The sequence below is a fragment of the Hyla sarda genome, chromosome 5, assembly GCF_029499605.1.
Source record: "Hyla sarda isolate aHylSar1 chromosome 5, aHylSar1.hap1, whole genome shotgun sequence".
Taxonomy (NCBI): Eukaryota; Metazoa; Chordata; class Amphibia; order Anura; family Hylidae; genus Hyla; species Hyla sarda.
In genome coordinates this window covers 267,816,292-267,843,283 of record NC_079193.1, presented here as the reverse complement: position 1 = coordinate 267,843,283, position 26,992 = coordinate 267,816,292, and the positions used below count along the sequence as shown (strand labels likewise).

Sequence of the window (26,992 nt, the reverse complement as noted above, 5' to 3'; positions counted from 1 at the left end):
GGCAGCAGGGGAGAGAGGTGAGTGACTGGCTGGGATTCGCATGCTGGCGCATCCCGCGATGTGAATTCCTGCCCCGCTGGCAGCCAGGGACAAAGGCATAATGCGCCCGCAGCTGGTGCAGGTTGCTGGAGCGCAGGACATGAAAAGTTGATAAAAAAAATATATAGTTTTAGATCTGAGTACCCCTTTAATACTGTTATATGGTGTTTGAATGTCATACTTGTTAAAAATAGGGTAAATTGCATCTTAATTCAATGCTTGATAGAATATATTTGTTGTAAATAATTATTAAACACATATGCTGCACAGCTGGCATACATGTAGGGCTCATTCACACTAAGGAATCTCCACCTTGAGTAATTCCGGGTGAATATTCCATCTGCAGCAAACACTGTCAGAACATGCCGGCACTAGGACCACTCAGAAATGTGCCGCCTCCATAGATGGTAATGCCATTCCAAGCACATTCCGCCTACAGAATGAACATGTCTAGGGTCTGGAATTCTGCAGTGCAAATGGGGCAGAAGAGTCCTATTGTTGGGATTGTTGGCGCTGCACCGTATTTCCCCAGCCAGGACTGTGTTAATGGGCACTCACTGCTAAGACTGAAGCACAAATGACACACACAATTTTGCTACACCACTTATCCACACCCCTTAGACTTATTGAAACTTATGATGTAGGCATGAAAGTCTGTTAAAGGAGAATGCTGGCAAAAGTAAACTTCCACAGGATAGGGTATACGTAGCTGATTGTGGGAGGGGGATTTCCGATCACTGGAACCGTCTGTGATCTGCGTGACAGGACCCCGGCTCTCTCAGAGAGGAGCGCATGTCGTCTACTGGTAGACTGCATGCCCTCCATTCATTTCTATGAGAGTGCAGATAATTCCTGAGTGCTGTACTCATCTTTTCGGTGCTCCCATAAAAAATGAATGGAATATGTTACGTCTCCAGCACACGCTCCTCACTGAGCACTGGGTCCTGTCCCAGTGATCACGGGGGCTCCCAGTGCTCTGACACCCCCCCCCCCCATGATTAGCTACTTATTCCCTGTGCATAGGGAATGAGTTTATTTTTTCTGGATTTCTCCTTTAATGCATAATACACTTTAGTGAAGCTTATTATCGAAATGCAAGAAAGTTTATTTAGTAAATGTTCTCCAGTATCTATTGGCTAGTAAAAACGAAAACTGATGATGACCACTATCTTTCTAGTTTGGGAAGCCTAAAAGACAAATCAAATCTTAGTGTATTGGACTTTTCTGATGTGATGGTGAGGAGTGTTTGTAGATTTAAAGTGGAGTTAGACTTTGTTTAAATAAGCCATCATATGGATTTTTTGGTGCAAAATTGAAAGGGTTATGATTTTTAAAAAACAGGGAAAAAGAAAAAACGAAAGTGCAAAAATGGAAAAACCCTCAGTCCCCAAGGGGTTAAGTATTTACCAGGAAAAAGCACAGAAAAAAGGATCTTCTCCAGGCGCAATTACAGTGTCAGATGAAAGTGACTTTGGTCATGGATATTGCATCAAAAAGGTTTATTAGGCACAACAAACAACACGTTTCTTGTCTGAAAAGGGCACTTCGTCAGGCAATGTGCATATACAGACAGAAAACAGCCAGGTTTAAATGGACAGTCCTTACGTCAATTCAAAGGTTACGTTAATTATGCTATTCAGAAAAGCTCATTGCATCCTAGATAAACCTTAGATAAAATTTAAAACAGTAAATGTATAAAAAGCATAACTTAAGCAGGTATAGTAAATGGTTTGTATATATATTAAAATGTCAGTTTAATCATTTATAAAAGCTGATAATCCCTCTATAATATGTAGTCAGAGAAATGTTTAAAACCATGCGTATAGGGCAGAATGCGCTACTGAGCGCCGTGACCGCAGTGAAGCCAGAAGATGAGAGTGCTATGAATACCATAGCGTAGCTAGTGGTGGGCGGAGTTAGATATTGTGTCAATGGAAGATAGTAAAAACCAGACCTATGGTGATAACTGATGCCTAGCCGGGAGCCGCTCGATCGTGGAGGCGCAGTGGATGTAATGCACTGTCACTGCTGATACAAAGCGCTACATGGTAGTAGCGTGGCTAATGTTAGGTGGGGTTTAGAATGGTAAGGCTCACAGCACCCTGTCTAATGGTAATATAGTTGCAGTAAGTGTGAAGCCATACCACCGCAAGTACAGAGAGCTATATGTAGTAACATGACTAGTGTAAGGCGGGGTTTTGAATAGTGGGGCTGACAGCTCCCTAACCAATGGCAGCATGGCTGGTAACGGGCGCGATACTAAAAGTGGAGGCGCTAATTGTGGTCTAATACTGAGATCTTTTGGACTATATTAGGAATATGTGGCACTCCACTATAGTGACACAGCTGGTATGGAAGAGTTACGTACAATAATAGCTGGTAGTGGTGTTGGGTAATTGGAAAAACTTCAAGGTGATAGCGCTAGTAGATAAAATTAATGGATGGACAGGATGTAATATACTAAGGAGACCACTATACAGTGGGAGCTATAATTAGTGAAAACTTTAGTTCAAACCGAACCCTATGACAGGGGGAATATGAAAAAGGTAAGAAATGATGGCCATAGGTAAGAGATAAAACTATGAGTGCCCTAGAGAATAGGGCCTAAAATCTAAGAGAAGAGGAGAGTTTTCAATATGAAAAAGTGTGAAGAAAATCTGGATACTGAACCAGCAACAGACACCCGCATGAATAGTAACATCAAACACCAGGAGGTAAAGCACCCGACACAATTTACCCCATACATGCACAAGGTCATCATATCAATATGTTTCAGGAGATGGTGTCCCAAGATTTCAGCAGACTTAACCAACAGAATAAGAATAGCAAGCATGCTGCCAAATCCAATCTGAGTAAAAAAGAAACACAAGCTATGAGAAAACTCCAAAAAAATCAAGATCTAGTATTCAGAGCGGTCGATAAAGGAGGAGGTCTTGTCATTTTAAACTATGCCCAATATCACAATGAAGCTCTTAGAAGCCTCCCAGACACCCACTTCTATAAAAAGATGGAAGTAGACAAGATCAAGACTGATTTGGGAAGACTTTTCCAAGAAGCACATCAAACCAATATTCTAAATAAACAAGAATACTAATTTCTTACAGTGAATCATCTGAATCGGCCATATTTTTTTTTCTCCCCAAAATTCACAAATCTCTGAGTAATCCCCCTGGTCACCCCATTATCGCCTGCACTAATTCCCCCACCAGCAATCTGGCTCACTACATATATTTATTCTTTCAAAAAAATGTGATCACACTCCCCAGTTACCTTCGGGATTCTTCCCAACTTATAGATCATCTTTCCACTATAAACTGGGAACCTACATATTTAATGGTCACTTGCGATGTAGCGGCCTTATATACCAATATCGACCATCACCTGGGACTTCAAGCGGTTAAAGAATTTCTCACTGCAGATATAGAAATCAGTGAATCTCAGCTACATTTTCTTCTTGAAGCTTTCAAATTCATCCTCGAGAACAACTATTTGTATATAATGTTTACCATGTAAAGATGTTTGTATAGATGTTTACCATCAAACAAAAGGGACCGCTATGGGGGTCAAAGTGGCCCCTTCGTATGCTTATTTATTTATGGGGGCATTCGAAACCCAATACATCTGGGGAAACCTGGACATAAAAAAACATCAGATTTTTTTATCGGCGATATATAGATGACTTAATATTCATCTGGAATGGCCCCCAATCTTCGGTTGATCAATTTTTGGAATCTTTAAACAAGAAGAGTGTGGCCTTACTTTCACCATCACTTCTAGCCCTGATTCTATTGAATTTCTTGATTTGATTTTCTCCCATGATGAGAAAAAATTAATCACCTCCACTTTTTTTTTTAAGAAAGTGGATACTAATAGCTACATAAAATTTGGAAGCGGTCACCATAAAAATGGTTACAAAATGTTCCATACTCCCAATATAAAAGGATCAAGAAGAATTGCACACAGGAAGAACATTTCAGAGCACAGGCAGATATCCTCCCCCAAAAAATTTTGGAGAAAAATTACCCTAAAAAACTGTTGTCTGATGCCTATAAAAAAAACTAAGCACCTTATGAAGAAGAATGCTTGATCCCTAAAAAAGAGAAAGAAAAAGAGAAAGAAAAAAGAGAAACTAAGAATGCAGAGAAAAATTGGGATCTCAATTTTATTACCACTTTTAGTAAATCAGCTTCTGAGATCAAAAATATACTTAAAAAATATTGGTATATTTTGGAGGGAGACCACTTCCTCAAGGGAACTTTAAACAAAAAACCTTGAGTCGCCTTCCGAAAAGCACCTTCCTTAAAAAATATTTTGGCCCCCAGCCAACTAAAACAACATCAACCAAATAAACCTGAGACCAACTCATTGGGGAGTTTTAAATGTGGGAAGAAGAGATGTTTATGTTGTCTGGAAATTTTGCATCAGAAACAGAATTTTACTTCATATGCTACTGGTGAAGTTTTTCCCATCAATTTCCATTTGTCTTGTGAGGCAGATTATGTTATTTATCTTATCCAATGTCAGTGTGGAATTCAATACGTGGGGCGTACCACCATGAAATTTAGGAACAGAATTAATAAACATTGGTAACATAAAAACAGGCTTCATGCTGCATAGCCTCTTTAGACATTGTACCATTGTCCACACCCACAATGGAATAATAAAATCTTTTTCAGTTACTCCAATTGATCATGTGCCCCAACATAAGTCCAACTGTTTCAAATTATTGAAGAGAGTGGAGGAATTTTGGATTTACAAATGCGGTTCGTTACAACCACAGGGACTAAATGAAATCTCTGAGACCATTTTGGTCTGATCTAGCCTCCTTGCCCCCCAGGTCTGCTCATTAATAAACATTTGTATACCCCTCATTTACCCTCTTCACATAGATATATCTAATATTTATCATTCATTATCCCTTTAAAAAAAATAATACTAGTTTTATTCACCATTGTACATTTGTACATTTATATATATTAAGATGTATACATATTTTATAACATTATCAATTTATATTGCTAACAATTCTCTTATTCTAATTTATTATGTGACCAGTTTTACCATTTTTGAACTATGACAATAATAATACTTAGATTTTAGGCCCTATCCTCTAGTGGTCTAGCACTCATAGTTTTATCTCTTACCTATGGCTATCATTCCTTACCTTTTTCATATTCCCCCTGTCATATGGTTCGAACTAAATTTTTCGCTAATTATAACTCCCACTGTATAGCGGTCCCCTTAGTATATTACATCCTGTCCATCCATTAATTTCATTTACTAGCGCCATCACCTTAAAGGAGATATCCAGTGGTGACTCAGTGGTGAGCAACTTATCCCCTATCCTAAGGATAGGGGATAAGTTGCAGATCGCGGGGGGTTCGACAGCTGGGGCCCCCTGCGATCTCCTGTACGGAGCCCCGACAGCCCGCGGGAATGGGACGTGTCGACCTCCGCAAGAGGCGGCGGCCGACACGCCCCCTCAATACAACTCTATGGCAGAGCCGAAGCGCTGCCTTCGGCAATCTCCGGCTCTGCCATTGAGATGTATTGAGGGGGCGTGTCGGCCGCCGCCTCGTGCGGGGGTCGACACCCGCTATCTCGGCGGAGAGCCGGGGCCCCGGACAGAGAGATCGCAGGGGGCCCCAGCGGTCGGACCCCCCGCGATCTCAAACTTATCTCCTATCCTAAGGATAAGTTTTTCACCACTGGACTACCCCTTTAAAGTTTTTCCAATTACCCAACACCACTACCAGCTATTATTGTACGTAACTTTTCCATACCAGCTGTGTCACTATAGTGGAGTGCCACATGTTCCTAATATAGTCCAAATGATCTCAGTATTAGACCACAATTAGCGCCTCCACTTTTAGTATAGCGCCCGTTACCAGCCATGCTGCCATTGGTTAGGGAGATGTCAGCCCTACCATTCAAAACCCCACGCTACTACCATATAGCACTCTGTACCTGCGGTGGTATGGCTTCACACTTACTGCGCCTTTATTACCATTAGAGAGGGTGCTGTGAGCCTTACCATTCTAAATCCCGCCTAACATTAGCCACGCTACTACCATGTAGCTCTTTGTATCAGCAGTGACAGCGCATTACATCCACTGCGCCTCCACGATCGAGCGGCTCCCGGCTAGGCATCAGTTATCACCATAGGTCTGGTTTTTACTATCTTCTATTGACACAATATCTAACTCCGTCCACCACTAGCTACGCTATGGTATTCATAGCGCTCTCATCTTCTGGCTTCACTGCGGTCACGGCGCTCAGCAGCTCTGAGGGATTATCAACTTTTATAAATTATTAAACTGACATTTTAATATAAACGTATGTAGAAGATGTTCAGCACTGCTAACTTCTGTACCTGGAAGCTGATGGACACTAAGTCGCTGTTGCGGGGAGAGGATTTAGTGGTGCTCAGACTCATGCAGGATATGACATAAGTGCATAAGAAGAAGAATGAAAGGTCGGCACTCACCGGATTTCCAATTCAGCAGGTTTTATTGCACAATACTCACAGCCATAAGTACAGTTCTAGGGGAGACGACGGATGGTACAAAGGGGGGTACCACAGAGAGGCGACACCAGTGTTTCGCACTTAGTAGTGCTTCAACGGATCTGACTCTACACCGGAACGTGTCATCTTCTTATACAGGTGAGCTTAGTAATTGGACCTATCACCAATAGACACACCTTGTGACGTTAAAAGAAGGAGGGGAGGTTGCTTTATCAAGCTTGCTCCTCGTTGTTCAGACTGTTAAGACTGGTACCGTTAAAACCTTCTTAGAAGCAAACTGAGACATCAACTTTATCATTAAGTCCTAAGACTCCTGTTGCATCGGTAGCAATTATCTATTGCGTCTCTCTTCTAAGGTGGTTTTTATCGGATCTAAGTCCTGGTCGTGCAGCAACTTTTTCTATTCCTGCGAATCTTAAAGATTCGTGGCTTCCTCCATGGGCTTCTACTACATGGGAAATAAACCTGGGAGCCCCCTTTCTAGTACGCAGAGAGTAGAAGTGCTCTCTTATTCTAGCGCACATTTGTCTGATTGTTTTTCCTATATAGTAGAAGCCACATGGGCAGAATATTACGTAAACAACATTTTTTGACTTACACGTAATAAGTTCGCTAACCGTATTGGACCTATTCTGAATGTTTGCAAGCCGAGGTTGTATTTACAGAAATAACAATTTTTACATTGAAAATTCCCTACTCTAATATGTACCAATTCCTCCTTATTGCCCTCTCTATTGTTTTGTTTCTATCTGCTTTCTGTCTCCCTTTCTTTATTAAATCTACTGGATAGTAGCATTCTACTAGTCTTTTTTCTAATTCTGTTGCCTGTTCCTGGTATACTGTATCTTGTGTATTATTTCTTTTTAGGCGAAATTTTAGAAATATGGGATACCATTTTTAACTGCTTGTGTATGGGAACTTTGAAGTATTGTGGTTATTGCTACTTCCTTTCTGTAACCTTCACTTATTAGTTTCCCTTCTTTTACTGTCAATTTGATGTCTAGGAATTCCAACATGTCTCCACCATATTGTAGCTACCAGGTTGTAGCCCCTGGCATCATTTAGGTAATCTACAAACTGGTAGAATTGGTTTTTAGTCCCTGACCACACTAACAGAATATCATCAACAAATCGAACGAATCGAACATAAGTTTTGATATATTTAATGAATGGGTTGTCAGTGGTATATACTATATTGTTCTAAAAATTTTAAGAACAATATAGTATATACCACCGACAACCCATTCTTTAAATATATCAAAACTTATGTTCGATTCGTTGATGATATTCTCTTAGATTTAATAAAGAAAGGGAGACAGAAAGCAGATAGAAAAAAATAGAGAAGAATTGTGCAGAAGAAAAAAACAAAAAAAACGCACCATTAAACAGGTTCACGTTCACATTTCAAAATTCACCTGTAAACAAAACGATAGAGAGGGCAATAAGGAGGAATTGGTACATATTAGAGACAGATGAAGACCTTAAAGAAATGGCAGAAAACAAACCATTAATCTCTTATAGGAAAACTAGAACAATAGGTGAAGTATTGAAACAAGCACAGAATACACAAAAAGAAAAAGAAAAAAAGAGAAAAACAGACTAGTTAACTAGTCATATACCAGTAGGGAATTTTCAATGTAAAAATTGTTATTTCTGTAAATACAACCTCGGCTTGCAAACATTCAGAATAGGTCGAATCCCCCATACGGTTAGCGAACTTATTACGTGTAAGTCAAAAAATGTTGTTTACGTAATATTCTGCCCATGTGGCTTTTACTATATAAGAAAAACAATCAGACAAATGTGCGCTAGAATAAGAGAGCACTTCTACTCTCTGCGTACTAGAAAGGGGGCTCCCAGGTTTATTTCCCATGTAGTAGAAGCCCATGGAGGAAGCCACGAATCTTTAAGATTCACAGGAATAGAAAAAGTTGCTGCATGACCAGGACTTAGATCCGATAAAAACCTCCTTAGAAGAGAGACGCAATGGATAATTGCTATCGATGCAACAGGAGTCTTAGGACTTAATGATAAAGTTGATGTCTCAGTTTGCTTCTAAGAAGGTTTTAACGGTACCAGTCTTAACAGTCTGAACAACGAGCTAGATCGAAGTAGGTGCAAGCTTGATAAAGCAACCTCCCCTCCTTCTTTTAACGTCACAAGGTGTGTTTATTGGTGATAGGTCCAATTACTAAGCTCACCTGTATAAGAAGATGACACGTTCCGGTGTAGAGTCAGGCCCGTTGAAGCACTACTAAGTGCGAAATACTGGTGTCGCCTCTCTGTGGTACCCCCCTTTGTACCATCCATCGTCTCCCCTAGAACTTTACTCATGGCTGTGAGTATTGTGCAATAAAACCTGCTGAATTGGAAATCCAGTGAGTGCCGACCTTTCATTCTTCTCCTTATGCACTTATGACATTGTAATATATATATATATACAAACCATTTACTATACCTGCTTAAAGGGGTATTCTGCCCCTAGACATCTTATTCCCTATCCAAAGGATAGGGGATAAGATGTCAGATCGCTGGGGTTCCGCTGCTGGGGACCCCGGGGATCGCTGCTGCAGCCCCTCACCACCTGGAGAGGACAGGGTTAACTTGGTGCTCGTTGGGCTGTGGACAGCGCTTCTGCGTCTGTGTGACGCAACATCAGCAGCAGTGGGTGGAGCATGACGGAGCTACACTGCACAGCCGCCCCCCCCTCCGTCAGGACTGGTCCAAGCTGGACCAGTGTAGTACAGTACGGGTGCCGGACAGAAGATGCATGTCACATGCCATCAGCCTTGGGGTGCACATTAATTTGGTAAGTGGGGCACAGTGGCAGCGGGGCTTCCAAGATGGGGACGTGTCGTCATGCCATGCCCCCTCCATTCATTTCTATGGGAGGGGGCGGGCGTAACGGCCGCAACACCCCCTCCCATAGACATGAATGGAGGGGTGTGTCATGACGTCACGTCCCCGTCTCGGAAGCCCGTTGGTTTCCGAAACTGCAGATGCAGCTACGCATAAAATGCGGGCTGCTGCAGGGAGATCGCGGAGGGTCCCAGCGATTAGACATCTTATCCCCTATCCTTTCGATAGGGGATAAGATGTTTTTGCCCCGAATACCCCTTTAAGGGAGGGCATTTGGATGAATGATGAGGCACGGGGGGGGGGGGGGGGATTGGGGTATGATGAGGGCGGACAGCAGTGTGTGGCGGGGGGTGATAAATGTGTTAAGGAGGCACAGCGGGGGGATGATGAGGCAGATGAGAAGGCACAGGGGGGAGGTTGAGGTGTGATGAATGATGAGGGGGGTAAATCAGTGGGGGGATGTGATGAATGAGGAGAAGACACAGCAGTGGGAGGAAGAGATAAGGAGGCGCAGCAGGGGGAGGGGCTTTAAATTAAAAGGAGGCACAGCAGTGGGGGGGGGGGGAGGTGATGAATGATGAGGAGGCACCACTGGGGGGGGTTGATGAATGATGAGGCACAGCTGATGAGGAGGCCGAGGCACAGCAGTGGTAGGGCGTGATGAATGATGAGGAGACCGAGGCACAGCAGTGGTGGGGGGGTGATGAATAATGAGGAGGCCGAGGCACAGCAGTGGTGGGGGGTGATGAATGATGGGGAAGCCGAGGCACAGCAGTTGGGGGAGCGTAGTGTTATGTGGCTAGAAAAAAATATGCGCAGGGGGCAGTGTTATGTTGGGGGCAACACCATTTTCTTCTGCACCAGGTGACTCCAGTCCTAGCAATGCCACTGCAGACAGTAACAAAAAATAGGACTTACCTAGTTTTTTCAAGTTCTGCTCCACCTCAGAGATCTTATCATTGTAACCGCTATGTGATTTTTCTATGTCATCTGAAACGCCATCCATTTTCTCTACAACTGTTAAAAAAGAATAAAGCTTTAGCTGATGTACATATTATTGGGCATTTGTATAGTTACTGTCTGGTATCATGTAACCTTTTTGTCTCTCATGTCCTTTGTTCAGAGAGAGAAAAACTTAGACAAAAGATGTTAACATCTTAATACCAGAGATTAGTGAACTTTGGTTCCTCTAACAATTGCTGGGGATATAATGAAAATCCCTTTGTATGACTGTGGAGTTGGAATAGTCTATGATTTGTATAATGTATGTGCCTGGCTAGGATCGCTTACTTCTTTACAGAACTATTTTATTATATAAAAATATAAAACTATGTGGAATCATATTCTTTCTAAGCTTAGAACACAGTGGAAGAAAGAATGCCATGCATGAATACTGTTGATAGTAAACAAGTGCATCGGCACTAAGCATAGCAACATGAGGTAAATAATATTCACAGATGTGTTGGAGAAATCATTGACTAAAAATCCATTACATATATCCAAATGGGTTTGTTACTGTAACATTCACATCGACTTCTGCAAGTTCTGTCCAGATGAACCAATCTGACGCAGCATATCCCAGATTATAAATGAAATGGTGTTTTAATTACTGTCTGGCATCAGCCGGACATCGACGATCAAACTGATGTCTTTAGACACCATAAATCTCAAGTTGCTTAGTGACGAAACTCCAGCTTACATCACAGAGGGAGGTGTCTAGCCCTCCTTCTAGTCATGCGATCGGCACTCCTTTATTAGAGACATCCTCAGCAGCCTATTGTAATGGAGCGCCGATAACGCTGTGATATGGTACAGCATTGTTCAGTGTATAGGGACTAAAAAACTGTCAATAAAATGTTTTTAAAAATGTGTTAACAAATGTGGATAAGCTCCTTTCATAATAAAAGTTTGAATTACCCACCTTTTCCCATTTTTCAAATAAAATAATTAAGCAAAAATTTATATAAACATATGTGGTATTATTGCGCGTGGAAGTGTTCAAACTATTAAAATGTAATATTATTTAAACTGCACGGTCAATGGAGTAAATAAATAAAAAAAAGTCTATAATAGCAGATTTTTGGTCACTTCATATACCAGGATTTTTTTTTAAAGTGGTCAAAAAGACCCATCAAAACCAAAATGGTACCAATAAAAGCTACAGATCACGGTGCAAAAAATAAGCCCATATACAGCCCCGCATACAAAAAATAAAAGAGTGATAGGGGTCAAAAAACTACAATTTTAGGCATACTAATTTACGTACAAAAAGCTATAATTATGTAAAATTAGTCAAATGAAACAATTCCTATAAAAATTGGGTATCGTTGTAATTGTATGGACCTACAGATTGAAGATTATATGTCATTTTTACTAAAAAGTGCACTGTGTGAAAACAAAAGTCCCCAAAATGGTGGTGTTTTTATTTTTTTTTATTTTGCCTCAATCTGTGTAATTTGGTCCCAATAGATTATATAGCAATTTTTTGGTTACAGTTCCCTTTAAAGGTTACAGTATGATATTGCATAAGAAGCCATAACCTATTAAACAACAAGGGGAATGATACAATTGTACCTATGGAGCTTTGTTGAGAAGGATATTATAAAGACATTTAGCAATGTTCTGATTCCATTTTCAACATGACTACAAAGGGATGAAGCTTTACAGGAGTTTTTCGGACTTTAAAGTAAGATATAGCACAAGACTATGCCATTACATTCTGATCCTGAGAATAAAGGGATATGGCACTGGTTACTCTGAACAGTGGCACTCCCAGCCAATTGGCTGTGCAGAACTGCAGCTAGTCCTATTTATTTGCTCTGATTTTAAACAGGCTTTTATTTTTAGACAATAATAAACACATGCATATTGAACATGTTAGGCAGCCACCACAGGGAGGAGATAAAATTAACACGTTACATAATACAGATGTGTACTGGATCCTCAAGTTGGACACCAGAATTTTTGGATACAATTTTTTTTTAAAAGTCTTGCATCAAAGTGAACACAAATATAGAGTTTCAGATTGACTGCATCGTAAGAATTTTGAGAAACATGAAATTAAGTATTATTGACTACAGTGTGTTTTGCCACATAAAGTTTCTGACATGCTGCATAAGTTCAGTGGGGCTTAAAGTGTTTGGCTTCAAATTTTGGTTTGTGTCAGGTCCATCTCATTGCAGTGTCCAACAATAGTCAGATAGCATTGTTGGATTCCAGTTGCCCTGACACCATTTTTCCATTGTGGCAATGTCCTGGTGAAACCCTTCACCATGTTTGTCACTGACTGTACCAGTATTTGTGGGAAAGGAGTCAAGGTGTGAATTATATTTTGCACTTTATGGTTTTACATGCTTTAAAGCGTACCTGTCATAGTGGAAAGAATAAAAAAAGGGATACGTTACTCAATACCTAATCCTGATCATGTACAGATATTTTTTCATGTGTCTAGGACCTATATATCTCTAACAAATAGCATTTCTAGCTTGCCCACTTGCTTTTTCTTCTTGCCTTGCAGAGGGGGCGTGTCCATCTCTCTCCCTCACTGTGATGACTAATCTGCTCTTAGTCTGGGAGCAACCTGGCAGTCTGCAAATCACTGCACAGTAGTTTTTATGCATACATTTTCTATATGTTCCTAGTAAAACTGTATTCTAATCAACATCTGTCATTATGTGTGTCATTCAGCTTTCACAGACTCCTGAATGTCTGATCAGCTTCTTTGTCATTCAGGAGTCAGAAAGCTTTGGCTGATGAAGCATGCTGGGAGTTGTAGTTTTGGATTGTAACAGCTAGAGCTGCAGTGTTTGTTAAGCACTTTGTCAGAACAGTGTTGCCTTTAGCTGTTGCAAAACTACAACTCCCACCATGCCCACACATTCTTTGTCTGTAGTTTTGCTGGAGGCACACAGCAGGAGAATACAGAGCTCTAAAACAGAGTTTTACAAAGATTGTACCCCCAGCTGTTGTAAAACTACATATCCAATCATGGTAGTTGTAGTTTAGGAACAGCTGAAGGCTGTAGTGGTGCAATGGTGATCTCCTATACTGGATACCAACACACTTTACGGCCGGTATCCAGTATGCTGCAAAATACAGAGTAGTCTGTCTGCATAAAGACAGATGACCCCTAGTGGCAGCTATTTTCATTTTAGATTTTTAGGTAAAAAATGTTATTTTTATAAACAAATGTACTAGTACTACAAAATATAAAAAGTTTTTCACAATGACAGTGCCTCTGTCATTGTGAAAAACCTTTTATATTTCCAGCTCAATGTAATTTGGAGCTCTGTAGTTGCCAAAAAATTCTCAACAATATTCCCAGACAATTTTCTCTGATCCCACTAACAGATCTTCCAACTGAGCTGCATTCCAAGCAGCAGAGCCACTACTTTTAGATCTTCACATATGTTGCAGTTGTATTTGGTATACTGAATGTGCCTCAACAATAGTTTCATGTTTTCATATGTTTCGTTCCTTTGTGCATCGTAGCGAATAGGTGTTGACGGATTGACATTATCATTGTGTATCAAGACAGTCTTGAGGCTTAACGCTGATGAATCAATAAAGAGACACCATTCTTGTGGGTCATACTTACAACCCAAACATGTGAACAACCTGTCAGCATCATTTTATTATACTTCTGCTTTTACTTATGACAAAGTTCCTCACCAGGTCGTTGGTGACCCTAGTATCGGAAGACTGTCTGTGGCACTGGTCTCATGGCTTAAGGCAGAATTAAATATTTAATTGATTTCTGTTACGCCTAGCGCTCCGGGTCCCCGCTCCTCCCCGGAGCGCTTACGGCGTCTCTCTCTCCGCAGCGCCCCGGTCGGTCCCGCTGACCGGGAGCGCTGCACTGTCATGGCCGTCGGGGATGCGATTTGCACAGCGGGACGCGCCCGCTCGCGAATCGCATCCCAGGTCACTTACCCGTTCCCGTCCCCTGCTGTCATGTGCTGGCGCGCGCGGCTCCGCTCTCTAGGGCGCGCGCGCGCCAGCTCCCTGAGACTTAAAGGGCCAGTGCACCAATGATTGGTGCCTGGCCCAATTAGCTTAATTGGCTTCCACCTGCTCCCAGACTATATCTGATCTCTGCCCCTGCACTCCCCTGCCGGATCTTGTTGCCTTAGAGCCTAGTGAAAGCGTTACTGTGTTTGTCCATACTGTGTACTTGACCTCCTGCTATTACCTTATTGACTACGATCCTTGCTGCCTGCCCCGACCTTCTGCTATGTCCGACCTTGCTTTTGTCTACTCCCTTGTACCGTGCCTATCTTCAGCAGTCAGAGAGGTTGAGCCGTTGCTAGTGGATACGACCTGGTCACTACCGCCGCAGCAAGACCATCCCGCTTTGCGGCGGGCTCTGGTGAACACCAGTAGTGACTTAGAACCGGTCCACTAGCACGGTCCACGCCAATCCCTCTCTGGCACAGAGGATCCACCTCCTGCCAGCCGGCATCGTGACAGTAGATCCGGCCATGGATCCCGCTGAGGTTCCCCTGCCTTCTATCTCTGATCTCACCACTGTGGTCGCCCAGCAATCCCGACAGATCGCCCATCTAACCCACCAGCTGTCGGAAGTGTCCACCACGGTGCAGCAACTTCTGTCGCAACTTCTGCCTCTGCTACAGCAGCAACCATCTCCTCCGCCAGCTCCTGCACTCCTTCCTCTTCCGCAGCGAGTGGCCACTCCTAGCCTCCGCTTGTCCCTGCCGGACAAATTTGATGGGGACTCTAAGTTTTGCCGTGGCTTTCTTTCGCAATGTTCCCTGCACTTGGAGATGATGTCGGACCAGTTTCCTACTGAAAGGTCTAAGGTGGCTTTCGTAGTCAGCCTTCTGTCTGGAAAAGCCCTGTCATGGGCCACACCGCTCTGGGACCGCGATGACCCCGTCACTGCCTCTGTACACTCCTTCTTCTCGGAAATTCGAAGTGTCTTTGAGGAACCTGCCCGAGCCTCTTCTGCTGAGACTGCCCTGCTGAACCTGGTCCAGGGTAATTCTTCCGTTGGCGAGTACGCCATACAATTCCGTACTCTTGCTTCTGAACTATCCTGGAATAATGAGGCCCTCTGCGCGACCTTTAAAAAAGGCCTATCCAGCAACATTAAAGATGTTCTGGCCGCACGAGAAATTCCTGCTAACCTGCATGAACTCATTCATCTAGCCACTCGCATTGACATGCGTTTTTCTGAGAGACATCAAGAGCTCCGCCAGGAAAAAGACTTAGATCTCTGGGCACCTCTCCCACAGTCTCCGTTGCAATCTACGCCTAGGCCTTCCGCCGAGGAGGCCATGCAAGTGGATCGGTCTCGCCTGACCCAGGAGGAGAGGAATCGCCGTAAGGAAGAAAATCTTTGTCTGTACTGTGCCAGTACCGAACATTTCCTGGTGGATTGCCCTATCCGTCCTCCACGTCTGGGAAACGCACGCTCGCACCCAGCTCTCGTGGGTGTGGCGTCTCTTGATTCAAAGTCGGCTTCTCCACGTCTCACGGTGCCCGTGCGGATTTCTCCTTCAGCAAACTCCTCCCTCTCAGCCGTGGCCTGCCTGGACTCTGGTGCCTCTGGGAATTTTATTCGGGAGTCCTTGGTGAATAAATTCCGCATCCCGGTGACCCGTCTCGTCAAGCCACTCTACATTTTTGCGGTCAACGGAGTCAGGTTGGATTGCACCGTGCGTTACCGCACGGAGCCCCTCCTAATGTGCATCGGACCTCATCACGAAAAAATTGAGTTTTTGGTCCTCTCCAATTGCACTTCCGAAATTCTCCTTGGACTACCCTGGCTTCAACACCATTCCCCAACCCTGGATTGGTCCACAGTGGAGATCAAGAGCTGGGGTACCTCTTGTTTCAAGGACTGCCTTAAACCGGTTCCCAGTACTCCCTGCCGTGACCCTGTGGTTCCCCCTGTATCCGGTCTCCCTAAGGTCTTTATGGACTCTGCCTGCCATAAGAAGTGCCTCTCCCCCCCTCCCAGTCCAGTCAGGCAAGCCTCGGTGCCTCCTCATGGCCCCCGTCCTGGTGTCACACTGCCCCGTGCCAGGCCTCGCCCTCTGCCCTCCCTCCCCATTCCCACTCCTGCTGTACTGCCTGCCGTTGAGGAATCCCTCCATTCTTTCCCGGTGTCCTCATCCCAGGGGAGGCAGTTACCGGACAAAGAGAAGGGGAGACCTAAGGGGGGGGGGTACTGTTACGCCTAGCGCTCCGGGTCCCCGCTCCTCCCCGGAGCGCTTACGGCGTCTCTCTCTCCGCAGCGCCCCGGTCGGTCCCGCTGACCGGGAGCGCTGCACTGTCATGGCCGTCGGGGATGCGATTTGCACAGCGGGACGCGCCCGCTCGCGAATCGCATCCCAGGTCACTTACCCGTTCCCGTCCCCTGCTGTCATGTGCTGGCGCGCGCGGCTCCGCTCTCTAGGGCGCGCGCGCGCCAGCTCCCTGAGACTTAAAGGGCCAGTGCACCAATGATTGGTGCCTGGCCCAATTAGCTTAATTGGCTTCCACCTGCTCCCAGACTATATCTGATCTCTGCCCCTGCACTCCCCTGCCGGATCTTGTTGCCTTAGAGCCTAGTGAAAGCGTTACTGTGTTTGTCCATACTGTGTACTTGACCTCCTGCTATTACCTTATTGACTACGATCCTTGCTGCCTGCCCCGACCTTCTGCTATGTCCGACCTTGCTTTTGTCTACTCCCTTGTACCGTGCCTATCTTCAGCAGTCAGAGAGGTTGAGCCGTTGCTAGTGGATACGACCTGGTCACTACCGCCGCAGCAAGACCATCCCGCTTTGCGGCGGGCTCTGGTGAACACCAGTAGTGACTTAGAACCGGTCCACTAGCACGGTCCACGCCAATCCCTCTCTGGCACAGAGGATCCACCTCCTGCCAGCCGGCATCGTGACAATTTCTTATTTTTAGCAGAAAAAACAGAGACCTTAGCCTTAATCAACCTGTCACATGATCCTTCTGCTCTCGCCATATCTTCAGGGCAGCAAATGATGTTGCCTTTTGAGTACCTCTGAATTCATATGCTTACTTAATAAGTCTAGTCATTGTGCTACATTAATACTTAAGTGTGTACTCGTCACAAATGTAGCAGAACGTATCACAACTGTTGCGACATTGGAGAGACATTTCTGATGTCAGCAATTGTCCATAACGTGTCTATAACTGGCTTAGTTTTATTGTAACTTACATTAAGCAATGCTATGGCTTAAAACAGTTACAATAAAATACTGTGCATACAAACTGATATGAATGTAATCTATAAAATCTACATATGTGCACTGATTTTATTGCCTTTTCAGGCAGTGTCTATCCAGTCTAGTCATGCACTAAATGGATCAGTTCCACAAAAGAAACATAGAATGTGTCAGGAGATAAGAACCATTTGGCTAATCTTGTCTGCCCAATATCCTAAGTACTATGAATAGACCCTGGTCTTATATGAAGGACAGCCTTATGCCTATCCCATGCATGCTTAACCACTTAACGACCTTGGACGTATATTTACGTCCTTGGCCGGCTCCCGCGATATAACTCGGGGTCACGCGGTGACCCCGTGTCATATCGGGTCGGTCCCGGCATGTATCTGAAGTCGGGACCTGGGGCTAATAGTGGTGATCGCAGCGATCGCGGTGCTGGGCGCTATTTACCATTTAGACGCGGCGTACCAAGTTGAATGCTGCGTCTAAAACGAAAGTAAAAGCTTCCCAGCTGCTCAGTGGGGCTGATCAGGACCACCGCAGTGAAAATGCGGTGTCCTGATCAGCTGGGACACGAGCGGAGGTCCTCTTACCTTCCTCCGGCGTGTCCCTTCGGTGATTGATTGCTCCAAGCCCGAGATGCAGGCTTGAGCAATCTACCGCCGATAACACTGATCAATGCAAAGCTATGGCTTTGCAGTCATCAGGGTAAAAGATCAGTGTGTGCAGTGTTATAGCCCCCCTAAAAGTGTAAAAAAAAGTTAATAAAGGTCATTTAACCCTTTCCCTAATAAAAGTCCAAATCACCCCCCTTTTCCCATAAAAAACATGAATAAAAATAAATATAAACTTATGTGGTATCGCCGCGTGCATAAATGTCCGAACAATAAAAATATATAATTAATTAAACCGCATGGTCAATGGCATAAGCGCAAAAAAATTCCAAAGTCCAAAATAACATATTTTTGGTCACTTTTTATATCATGAAAAAATGAATAAAATGCGATCAAAAAGACCGATCAATACAAAAATAGTACCACTAAGAACTTCAGAGCATGGCGCAAAAAATTAACCCTCATACCGCCCCATACGCGGTAAAACAAAAAAGTTATAGGGGTCAGAAGATGACAATTTTAAACGTATAAATTTTCCTGCATGTAATTATGATTTTTTCCAGAAGTACGACAAAATCAAACCTATATAAGTTGGGTATCATTTTAATTGTATGGTTCTACAGAATAAAGAGACGGTGTCATTTTTACGGAAAAATGTACTGCGTAGAAGAGGAAGCACCCAAAAGTTACACAATGGCGTTTTTTCTTCAGTTTCGTCGCACAATTATATTTTTTCCGTTTTGCCGTAGATTTTTGGGTAAAATGACACTGCAGATGTCACTGCAAAGTAGAATTGGTGGTGCAAAAAATAAGCCATCATATGGATTTTTAGGTGCAAAATTTAAAGGGTTATGATTTTTAAAAGGTGAGGAGGAAAAAACGAAAGTGCAAAAACGCAAAAATCTGTGAGGTTAAACTCCTTCCCTGTATTTGCAGCTACTACTTCTGCAGGAAGGCTATTCCATGCATCTACTACTCTCTCAGTAAAGTAATACTTCCTGATATTACTTTTGAACCTTTGCCCCTCTAATGTAAAACTGTGTCCTTTTGTGACAGTTTTAAATATATTCTCTTGCTTTATTCTGTTGATTCCCTTTATGTATTTAAAAGTCTCTATCATATCCCCTCTGTCTCTTCTTTCTTCCAAGCTATACATGTTAAGGTCCTTTAACCTTTCCTGGTAAGTTTTATCCTGCAATTCATGTACTAGTTTAGTGGCTCTTCGCTGAACTCTCTCCAAAGAATCTATATCATTCTGGATATACGGCCTCCAGTACTGTGCATAATAAACACCAGAGCCACCTCTGTACAGTGGCAAATATCACATAAGAATTACAAGACCACCAAACACAGGTACAGACACTATATTATGAACTAAACTAACTTTACAGCCCATGTAGCATAGTCAAATAAATAAAATCCCAGAATACCCCTTTAAGCTGTATATATTTCAGTAAGTGGTTGATATTTTTAAACTTGATAAAGGCTAACGAAACGTGTCAGTTTTTACCCATCTTTCTGTGGTTTACTTGGACATTTCATTTTGAGAATTTGAATAAAGCTGGAACTTTTATATTTACTTCCTATGAGTGCTGGATTTCCTTCTTCATGGATTACTGTTTCTTCTGCTAAAAGCAGTACAGTAAATGTTATATGCTAACACAACGAATAACGCGTACATTGATCTATATATTGAATACTTCACACTGATAGTCTTTACATCGATTTAGCTATATTTAATAACATTATAAGACAACTGCACATACCTTTGTATCCCAGTATGGACACTGTGATAGCAAGTAAGGCACAAAGAATATACAGCAGTATAATTGAAAATTTCAATGCCCAGTTATTTTTGCACTTTGTACACTGGGTTCCTTCTTGTATGCCTATGAGAAAGAAAAAGAAAATTTACAGCATTATATGAAAGTGGGTAGACAAAAGCATAAACAAAAAAAGATTCCTAGAGTACTTTAAGGTTTTTTTAATGCTCCTAAATATTGATAATAGGCATAATTTATATGTGATAGGTTGGGTTCCATCTTTTGGACTCTACTTCTTAGGAGAACAGGAGTCATCTGATACCAATTCTAGCAGGTTCATTTTTCTGATAGGTGTTGGTACCAGAGGTATCATAGATATGTCATAAATGTCTTAGATGGGAAAACCCCTTAAAAACCCTGCAATCTCTTTGCAGCCCCTGGCATCTTGTGATGTCATGGCCACGCCCCCTAGTGACACCATGCCCCCTCCATTCATGTCTATGGGAGGGGGCTTGACGGCCCCATATCGGAGGTACCACCCGGCACAGAATGCTGGGGGCTTCACCGAGATTGCGGGGGTCCCCAGTGGCGGGACCCCTGCGGTCATACATCTTATCCCCTATTCTTTAGATAGGGGATATGATGTATAAAGTTGAAATACCCCTTTAAATGACTCATATCCATATGTATATCATATTTATATGTCTCTAACAGACACACAGCTTTTCTGTTTTTTAAGTGTTTACTTTTGCACATTTAATGAAGCAAAATAAAGCAACAAAAAAGCAAGAAACATTACAATTCAAAAAATAAACTACAGGCAGGGAGACAATAAAGTGCAAGGGTGTCCGCAAGGCACCAAGAGTAATCAAATCAATAGGGACATATAACACAGTGTGGAGTATGAAGATTAAAGTAATATAAGGCACATAATCTGGTAAGAGAGTTTCAAAACCGCCTGCTGCCGTATTCTTGCTGGACCTTTGCTGTACTCTATTCCATTGAATGAGCTGGAAGAAGTCAGCTAGTGACTCTGCTAGGCTCATTTTCTGCCCGTATCCAGCTTTTGACCTAAACTGAAAACCACAGCAAGCCATGGTTTTCAGTCTGGGCCAAAAAATGGATACAGCTGTATAGAAGCCTTTGGTGATATCTATATGCACTGGTTAAAATATGGCATTCACTATAACAGTATCGCAGAATGCATCCTACACCTGGAACAGAACAGTGGATGACATAGGATCACTGTGTCAAATGATACACTCTTATATCGACAAATGTTAAAGGGATTATTTCAAAATTAAAAGCTATAATCTTGCCACAGGGTAGGTGTTATCTAGCTGATGGATCACTGGGATCCCCACCGAACAAAAGACGACAGATCTTTGAGTTAAAAGTTAAAAAAAAGAGGAAGTGCACATGCTCTGTCATCCCTCTGAACATAGCCAGGTACAGTGCTTGGCTATTTTCTAAAGTCCTATAGAAAGTAAATGGAACAATGGCCAAGCAAAGGAAAAAATGACCTCTGTCTTTGTGTTTGGAAGGGGTCCCAACTCTTGAAATAGATGATTGATGACTTTTAATCTTAGGATAACCATTAATATGTCTTGGCACCATTTTGTTAATTGATTGACTCCCTTTTACCACTCAAAGTAGAATGTAGCTGATAGGGTACAAAAGACTAGACTTTGTTTTATAGCTGTACAATCTTCAAGTTGTATATATGGAGTCGTACCATGACCCGTAGTGCTTACAGCTCCATAGTTTGGCCCGGAATCAAGGGGACTGTGCTCCACCACAAGGATTCCATGGACATTGCTCTAATGTTGCTTATGACCAACCTTTTCTATAAATGGATGTTTGAGATATTTTAGACATGTCCCAAAAATGTTGTGTATGATTTTTTCAAAATGAAAGGAGATGTCCATTACGGACTATTCCTATTTCATCCTGCCCAGGCTGCAAAAAATGAGAAAACAAACTATCACTTACCTTCCTATGTTCCCCCAGAGCTCCACAACAGCTGATCGATTGGCTGGGCTGTTCTACTTCCCTTAGCCCAAAACCTCACACGGTGCTTCCACCTATGACCGGCCGCAACAATGTCCCGCCTCAGCCGGTGATAGGCTAAAGCACCATGTGACGTCCCGGGCTAAGGGAAGTAGACAGCCTGGATGATCGATCAGCTGTTGCGGTACTCCGGAGGAACGTAGGAAGGTAAGTGAAAGTTTGTTTTCTCTTTCTTTGCAGCCCGGACAGGATGGAATAGGAATAGTCAGTACCGGTCATCTCCTTTAATTGTAGCTAATAAGTGGTATGACATAGTGGAATGATATAGTATGTAAAATGATATAGTATGTAGTGGAATGCTGATCTTGTGGAACTCCTTGGCTTGTCCTTAAGGTGGATTGCTATAGTAAAGACAGGGATGTGTCATGGTGTAAAAACGATGACTTTGCAGCGGTGAGGATGGAAGATTATGCTCTCTTCATCACAAAATAGTTACTAAATGTTAATAATATAAAGGACTGAGCCAAGTTTACATACACTAAAGCAATAGATCATTTTTTATGTACATAATGGAATGCAATATAATTGCCATAAAACAGATGTCAACTGCACATATGGGTCAGGTAAGGTAACATTCAATTGCTGCATGGAATCTATAAATCAGTAATTCCCAACCAGTGGCTTACCAGCTGTGGCAAAACTACAACTGCCAGCATGCCCTGATAGCTGATAGTATTTGGATACTAAGGTAAGTACAGAATTATAACTAATATAACAAATTATTATGCTATAGGAAATGTAGTGAAACAGATTATAAATGAGCAATTGTCTGCTTTGCTATAAATGAAGAAGTGTTACAAAATCATGAAATTATTACTAGACTGTTACTATTATTACTTTATTGTACAGGTGAATGCCCGGAGCTATCCACAGTGACCAGTGCTGATGTCTGATGGCTCCTTGTGCACACATGCATAGAATAATTAGAATCAGAAGACACCATGTATCATTACAACGTATATTTTCTCAGCCTCCAAGCCATAGCATTCTCTTTACTTCAGCATAAAGGATTTTATATATTACATAGAACCCATAATTCTGTATACACTCCCACTGACATCAATGTGATATTTGTTTGGGTAAATAAAATGAGAATTGTGCAACTTCATTATACAATAAAGTATTTGTAAAAACCAACCCCTTTGAGAAAACACCCCCACCCCATCCCTTTATCCAGACCAGATTTCCTGTGGCAGACTTTTAAGATCGATTATATACTATTTGTTAGGGTGGGTTCACACCACGTTTTTAAACCGTATTAAAAACCATATACATAGACAAATGATTGAAAACCGTATGCACCCGGATGCGTACGGTTTGCTTGCAATACGGTTTTCTCCCGTACTCAAAACTGTGGCTGACCACAGTTTTGTCTCCAGTTTAAGAACCTTACTGCAACGGCATAAGTTTTTTTTAACATGGATGTCAATGGGAAATGCACATGTATACGGTTCCATACGGGAAACTGTATACGGTTTTTACTTTGCATGAGCGCATTTGCATCCTAAAGTCCCCACCTAAGACCCCTCCCATTAAAAATGGACAACATTTTCAAAAACGTATGTTTTTTTAAAAATAAAAACGGACAGAACTGTATGCAATTTTAAAAACTGTATACGGTTTAAAAACGCATACGGTTTACTTTTTCCCATACTGTTCCATCTGTTTTTTTGCTATACGGTTTTCTTTAGAAAAACTTTTTGAAAACAGTATGGCAAAAATGTGAAGTGAACCCAGCCTTAGTCATCTATTGCGAGGAACCTTCTGGAAAGGTAATAAAAGTAATAAAGTCTGCTATCAGTGTTTCTACGTTTTTGCCTTGTTCTGCTAAGTTGGGAGATCCAGATTTATCAAAACATGTCCAGAGGAAAAGTTGCTGAGTTGCCCATAGCAACCAATCAGATCGCTTCTTTCCTTTCTCAGAGGCCTTTTCAAAAATGAAAGAAGCGATCTGATTGGTTGCTACGGGCAACTCAGCAACTTTTCCTCTGGACAGGTTTTGATAAATCTCCCCCATAGTCATCAGATTTGTAATCTATCTTTTTACAGACACACGTACACAAGATTATGATTTACAAGGCTGATTTCAATGACCTGGGAATGCAGAATTGGGACATAGCAGTACCTAGTATTAGATATATTTAATTTCCCTTCTCTTATTGTACTGTGCCATAATATAACTATTTTTAGCACCTTTATGCCCTGATAACCAACTTAAAGAGAATCTCTTAAAATGCTTCAGCCTGTGCTCCGCTGAATTATCCAGCATTTCTTTCTTGTAGCCCTTCTCCCATTACCCAGAAATGTCTGACTTTATTTTTGGTCCCCAATATGCTAATAACTAAGTCCCTTAACAGTCGGGGCATAAACCTGAGCCTACTAAAACAGTCCATTTAGTGTGAGTACATGTTTATGAAATAATACTCAGTTCACACGAACCAGATTCATCTTTTTCAGCATGATCATTTTACTGCACACCCCACATTTTTGTTGGACTGCTTCTGGCATTTTTTAGGTAAACTTAATACTCCACAGCATAAGCAGTTTCAATGTGGGATATACATTTGTAAGAATAATAGTATAAGTTCAATCGTTTCACAGCTTGTGTGAAACGTGTGTTTTAATTTTACAAGGAATACAATCAAATTGCTTCCCCTTGTAGAGGACTATAGTAAACATGTATAGGAGTGTGGACTCTTTACGCCACAATCTGTTTCATGCTGGCTAGACTGGAGTATGAAGGCTGAGAGATCCCTTTATTTTTACCCTTCATCCCCTCAAGGAGCTGCCGACTTTGGAGCAAGAGGATCCCAAAGTCCAAAATTGGCAACAGAGACACAGTCAGAGATGTGACAGGCCTAGGGATCAAACTCTGGAACAAAGTAAGGAGCAAGCCAGAGGTCAAGACTAAGAGTAGCACCACAGATACCAGGCTAAGTATCCAGAGGAAAAAGCAGGAGCATAGTTAAGAGGGCACAGGAATCAGGACCATAAGTAGTACAACAAATACCAGGCATAGAATTCAGAGGATAAGACTAGAATATAGTCAGAAACAGCCAGGCGTAATAAACACGAGTAGTACAAAAAGAACCAGGCAGGATATTTGAAGGACAAAGTAAAAGCTTAGTCAGGAAATAAGGCAGAGACAGGAACAATCAAATAGCAATCCATATAGACTAGGAACACAGAGCCAGTAAGAAAGAACATTGATCTCCAGGCAATGTGTGACAGATTAATGTCCCGCTAAATAGGCAAGATGTCAGCTTGTGAAAGACTGTGCGAACGGATAGAGATGTGTTCTGAACCAATAGGCCCACAGCAGAAACCAGGAATCAGAGAAGAAGAAGCAGTAACCGGTTGGTAACATCTGAGAGGATCTGTGACAGCTTGCAGAGCTGCTTTTCTGGTACAGGCCAAGATGAGTTATAAAGATCCTATGTGGAATAGCACTTAAAGGGGTACTCCGTCCCTAAACATCTTATCTCCTATCCAAAGGATAGGGGATAAGATGTCTGATCGCAGGGGTCCCGCCGCTGGGGACTCACGCAATCTCTCCTGCTGCACCCACTTATCATCAGCCTCACAGAGCAAAGATCACTCCATTTCTGATGACTCACGATACAGGGGCTGGAGTATTGTGATGTCATGGCCCGCCCCCTCATGAAGTCACGCCCCACCTCATCAATGCAAGCCTATGGGAGGGGGTGTAGTGCCCTTCACACCCCCTCCCATAGGCTTGCATTGAGGGGGCGGGGCATGACAGCACGAGGGGCGGGGCCATGATGTCATGATACTGAAGCCCCTCGTGAGTCATCAGAGGCTGATGATCCGTGAGGCTGATGATAAGTGGGTGCAGCAGGAGAGATTGGGGGGGGGGGGGGCGGGACCCCTGCGATCAGACATCTTATCCCCTATCCTTTGGATAGGAGACAAGATGTCTAGGGCCGGAGAACCCCTTTAACCAGTGGCATGGGTTTGCCTAAATCTGTATCAGCCATAGCAGCTGCTATAGGGACTAGAATCTGATAAGACCACTCAGAAACAAAGGCAAGGGTGGTAGGATCTTCTTTCTAGATAGGTTAGATATATCATTTTATTATACATTCCATGATTACTGTTCAGGTAACAAAATGTATCCAACTTTTTTCTGTGTTACAATGAACTGTGGATTTGTGCTTGTGTATGGTTACAGAACTTCCTGCTAACGTCTTGATATTTTATTGCACCTAGATATTCTGCAGCTTTTTGTAAACAAATTTATAATAATTTTGGTAACATGGTGGTGTCACTGTGTTAACCTCTTTAGGCTAGGATTCCACTTGGTTTTATTTCTGGCAGTTTTTGGAAAACTGCCAGTGCAGTTTTTGAGCCAAAGTCAGAAGTGGATCCATAAGGGAGGAGAAGTATAAGTCCTTCCTTTATATGTCCTATTCCTTTTGAATACATTTCTGACTTTGGCTCAAAAACTGCACTGGCAGTTTTCCAAAAACTGCCAGAAAAAAACCAAGTGAAATCCTAGCCTTAGGACGATCTCAATAATTTTAAAACAATAAACATACATTGACAAGAAATACACAGTATTTGTCAGTAAATGTCAGTAAGTCCTTCTTACTGACATTAGGCAGCTATTACTTGTGCAGGATCGGTTTGGTGTTATTTTCATTGAACATTAGAATATTGAAGTTTACATTGGTCCAATAAATCCATGATTAAAATTTGCTATTAGGGCCAATTGGCCTACTGTACTGTATTTTGTAATATCCGCCACATCTGCTTCCCTCCTGAGCATTGCCCTTGACCTTCTACTTGTCCATATGTTTCTATGACTACTACTATATTTATTTAGTTTTGATTAAATTCTACTCCTTTTTAACAGCACATTTTATAGGATTTCATACACAAATTGATGAAATGT

At 42.4% G+C, this 26,992-nt stretch overlaps 1 protein-coding gene across 3 annotated transcripts in view; it reads right to left on the bottom strand.

The window, feature by feature from the left end:
- Window positions 1-26,992, bottom strand: part of COLEC12 (collectin subfamily member 12) — a 201,301-nt gene that overhangs the window by 39,482 nt on the left and 134,827 nt on the right. For all 3 annotated transcript variants that reach the window (XM_056521675.1, XM_056521676.1, XM_056521674.1), the window contains exons 3-4: window positions 20,011-20,133; window positions 10,343-10,441 (exon numbers count right to left, since the gene is read on the bottom strand). In XM_056521675.1, the coding sequence (XP_056377650.1) occupies window positions 10,343-10,441; window positions 20,011-20,133 (222 nt within the window). The remainder of the gene's footprint in view (window positions 1-10,342; window positions 10,442-20,010; window positions 20,134-26,992) is intronic.